Source organism: Olea europaea, unplaced genomic scaffold (genome assembly GCF_002742605.1).
Source record: "Olea europaea var. sylvestris unplaced genomic scaffold, O_europaea_v1 scaffold1933, whole genome shotgun sequence".
In the NCBI taxonomy this organism is placed as follows: domain Eukaryota; kingdom Viridiplantae; phylum Streptophyta; class Magnoliopsida; order Lamiales; family Oleaceae; genus Olea; species Olea europaea.
In genome coordinates this window covers 184,780-188,137 of record NW_019237161.1, presented here as the reverse complement: position 1 = coordinate 188,137, position 3,358 = coordinate 184,780, and the positions used below count along the sequence as shown (strand labels likewise).

At 35.6% G+C, this 3,358-nt stretch overlaps 1 protein-coding gene across 1 annotated transcript; it reads left to right on the top strand.

The window, feature by feature from the left end:
- Positions 1-1,488: 1,488 nt before the first annotated feature.
- LOC111379132 (deacetoxyvindoline 4-hydroxylase-like) lies at positions 1,489-2,812 on the top strand. The gene is made up of 4 exons (XM_023002466.1): positions 1,489-1,542; positions 1,949-1,960; positions 2,062-2,186; positions 2,515-2,812. Exons 1-4 carry the CDS (start codon positions 1,489-1,491, stop codon positions 2,810-2,812), a joined length of 489 nt encoding a protein of 162 aa, XP_022858234.1.
- The last annotated feature ends 546 nt before the right edge of the window (positions 2,813-3,358 follow it).

Here is a 3,358-nt window from a genome sequence, read left to right as displayed (position 1 = left end):
GACTCTTTTGAATTCATTTTGCCTTTTGGGTTTTTGGAGTCTCTTGAGTGTTTTTCTCTCTCTGGTCGACTGTTCTTCTTCCTCCTCTTAGATCCATTGGTTGATAGTGAATATTGTAATGAGATTATGGTATCGGATGATGGAATAACTAACAGTGCAGTGTTCTAGGCCTTGTTTGTGGCTGGTAAATATATACTGAGTTCATGACAAGGTTTTGTCTAGTCATGTAGGCTGGGCTTGTGTTGTGAGATCCTTGTGGATGGATGACCATTTGTGGGTTTGATTTGGTTTAGTCAACTGTTTGTACACTCTCTCTTGAAGGTTTCTTGTTGGTGACGAGCTTACCTCTGAGCTCCCCAAATTAGGTCGTGTTTGGCTGAATTGGGCGAACAATCTATGTGTTTGATTATTTTTCTCGCACTATCTTTTACTCGTTTCTGTTGTTTGTGATTTTTGGGTCAACATTCCCAATAGTGCATCAAATTCTCAAGAAACCTCTTCTATATATTACATGACATTGTGCCAAATCCACTGCTACCAATGACTACAAGATCAACATATAATTATTCCATTTTTTTAAACATGACCCTTTAGATGCAGACTGCCCAGGATATAATTATTCGGGGGCAGACCCACATGGGATGAGTGGGGTCGGCCGTCCTCATAGAATTTTCAAAAACTTTCAATTGGACTTTTTAAAATTTATATTTTCTGATTTTTTTTGGTTTCTTTTACAATTTTTTATCCCATTTTCTATCTCACTCCCACCGATCTATGATTCTGGGTCCGCTCTTGTAATTATTGCATGCCTGAGTAGAATGGAAATAATGGTTATCTTAAATTAAGGTAATCTCTAACATAATATATTAATTTAATTAAATTATTCACCAAATTATAGAAAACCGTGCTTGTGTTGAAGCTACGATTTAAATAAACAAATTCATTATCTCTTTTATAGCTTTATTTTATTTATTTATTTATTTTATTTTTTTGAATAATGTGATTTATCGTGATATTAAATCAGACAAATATCCAGAAAACGAAAGTTTGTAGTACCCATAAAAGAAAACACTAGCTACTTGGATTTAAATAAATGAAAAAAATGAATGTGGTCTTCACATAAGAGCGCATTGAAGACACAATTTAAATAAATGAATTGGTTCATTCCTTAATAGACTACAACTTCTAAATCACGCAGTTTAGCAATACATAGCTTGATGATTTGTTGACTTACATGGTTTCACAAGTTAAAGGGGCTTGTTAATTCTGGGATTGTGAAAATTCCTAAACTATTGTAGAGGGATCAAATCTTGGACCGATCAAATATTCAAGTTCCAACCATTGATCTAAGAGGAATCAAAGCTGATCATGATTTGTAAGAAGATAATCCATGACTTGAAACAAGCATCAAAAGATTGTGGGTTTTTCCAATTCTAGAACTCCACCCGAGTATTTTAGATGGAATGCTAGAGGGAATACGCAAGTTTCATGAGCAATGCTGACATTAAGAAAGAGTTTTACTCTCTCGAATGGTTTAAAAAGGTAAAATATTAAAGAAATATTGATTGTACGTGTCGAGTGCTGCTAATTGGAGGGATACAGTAGCCATTTCTCCGCTGGTTTCAGCCTTTGTTGAACCTCATGAATTGCCAGCAGTTTGCACGTACGTTTTTCAGTTTTCACATTCCTTGCAGTATGCTAGCTGGGTTGAGAGCATCAAATTTGAAATCTGATAGATTGTTTTTGTTTTAGATGGATCTAATTTCTAGTTAGAGCTTTTTGCGTTCTTATATTAAAGTATTAGCTTCCATTTTAAAATGTGAAAGTTTGCTTTGTGCATCATCAAGAATTTAACGAATCATTGTTTCCTTGGGTAGATGTCAAATTGGGGGAAAAAATTAAATAAAATAAAATTTGAAGAAAATCTTTTTTTTTTTTTTTCCTCCAGGCAGAATATCAAGTGAGAATGATGATAAGTACTAAAATTTCTTCTATTGCTAGGATGACCAAAGCTTTTACACTGCATGGAGCAAATTTGCAGTTACTTTTTCATGTATTCAGATTTTTGCGTTTCTGTATCTTCAGTTGTATTGCATGATTTCATCAGCAGTGTTTCTGTATCTTCAGTTGTATTGCATGATTTCATCAGCAGTGTTTATAAGATTTCGCAAGTTTGACATCCAAACGTACTTCCAATAATACCATGACAAATATGCTCCAGAAACAAAACGGTGGGGACCCTCAAAGTTGGGGTTCAACCTTTAATAATACCATGACAAATTAAGTCAAGTCCAATAAATTTGAAGTTGGCTACATAAATTCTAATATCATTGATAGATCTAGAGACAGATCCGAAACAACTGGCTGTGTTTGTTTTAATATGTCACCTTGTTCAACTGAAATCGAGCATTCTTAGTGAATATAGGCTTCTTTAGGTATATGCAACTGCAACTGCTTTCATATGCATAATGCCCTTAATTAAGTTAATTCCATAAATATTTATTTTTGGACTAGCAGAAGTTCAACAATCGAGTACATTGATCAAGTTACACATCTAGGAAAACTTTTTGAGTTATTAGCAGAAGCCCTTGGTCTCAAACAGGATCACCTAGTTTCCATGGGATGCGCCAAAGGACGCACTTTTGTTTGTCACCACTATCCAGCACCAGCATGCCCAAAGCCAGAAATGACTTTGGGAACCAGCAAGCACACTAATCTTGGTTTCTTAGCCATTGTTCTACAAGATCAAATTGTTGGCCTTCAAGTCCTCAAGAATAACCAGAGGATAGATGTTCAGCCCCTAGCTGGGTAATATATGATTTTTTTACTTAGTTGAACTGATTTCTGTGACACCTGTTTCTATGATGTGTTCTGCTTTATCTAATGACGAGCTCAAAAGCGCTGAGGGTATAGTGGAAGCCAACCGGGTAGGATAAAGAATTTTGACTGCATGCGTCCTCATCGGTATTACATTGCCTCAAAACATTTATCGTCCAACCAGGCTTTTTCTTGTATCTTCTCTGTTATGGATTAAACTATAATCCTTGCTTCTGATAGAAACAATAAACCAAAATAAAAAACAAGCAAAGCCCACAAACGTCTACACCCCCATTGTGAAAATTGCATCGAAACAGATTCTATAAATTACACCTCAAGTTGAAAATAAATTTTTAACTACCTGCAAGAGATCTGCAATGTTCACTATTAACGCCCTAGGAGATGAGGGATGTCAATCCACTGGTTCTCATAAACGACTTGTAGGCCAACAATTTGACATTGGTGTACTATAGTTAGGAAGCGACTGTTAGTGTGGCTGCTAAGCCAAGCTATCAATTCTGCTTCAGGTCGAGCTAAATAG

Bases quoted from the DNA above. Each gene is read 5' to 3' on its own strand.
- LOC111379132 (XM_023002466.1), top strand. From the start codon at position 1,489: ATGAGCAATGCTGACATTAAGAAAGAGTTTTACTCTCTCGAATGGTTT. The intron at 2,187-2,514 runs GTACTTCCAATA...TTTTTGGACTAG, and splicing joins CGCAAGTTTGACATCCAAAC to CAGAAGTTCAACAATCGAGT.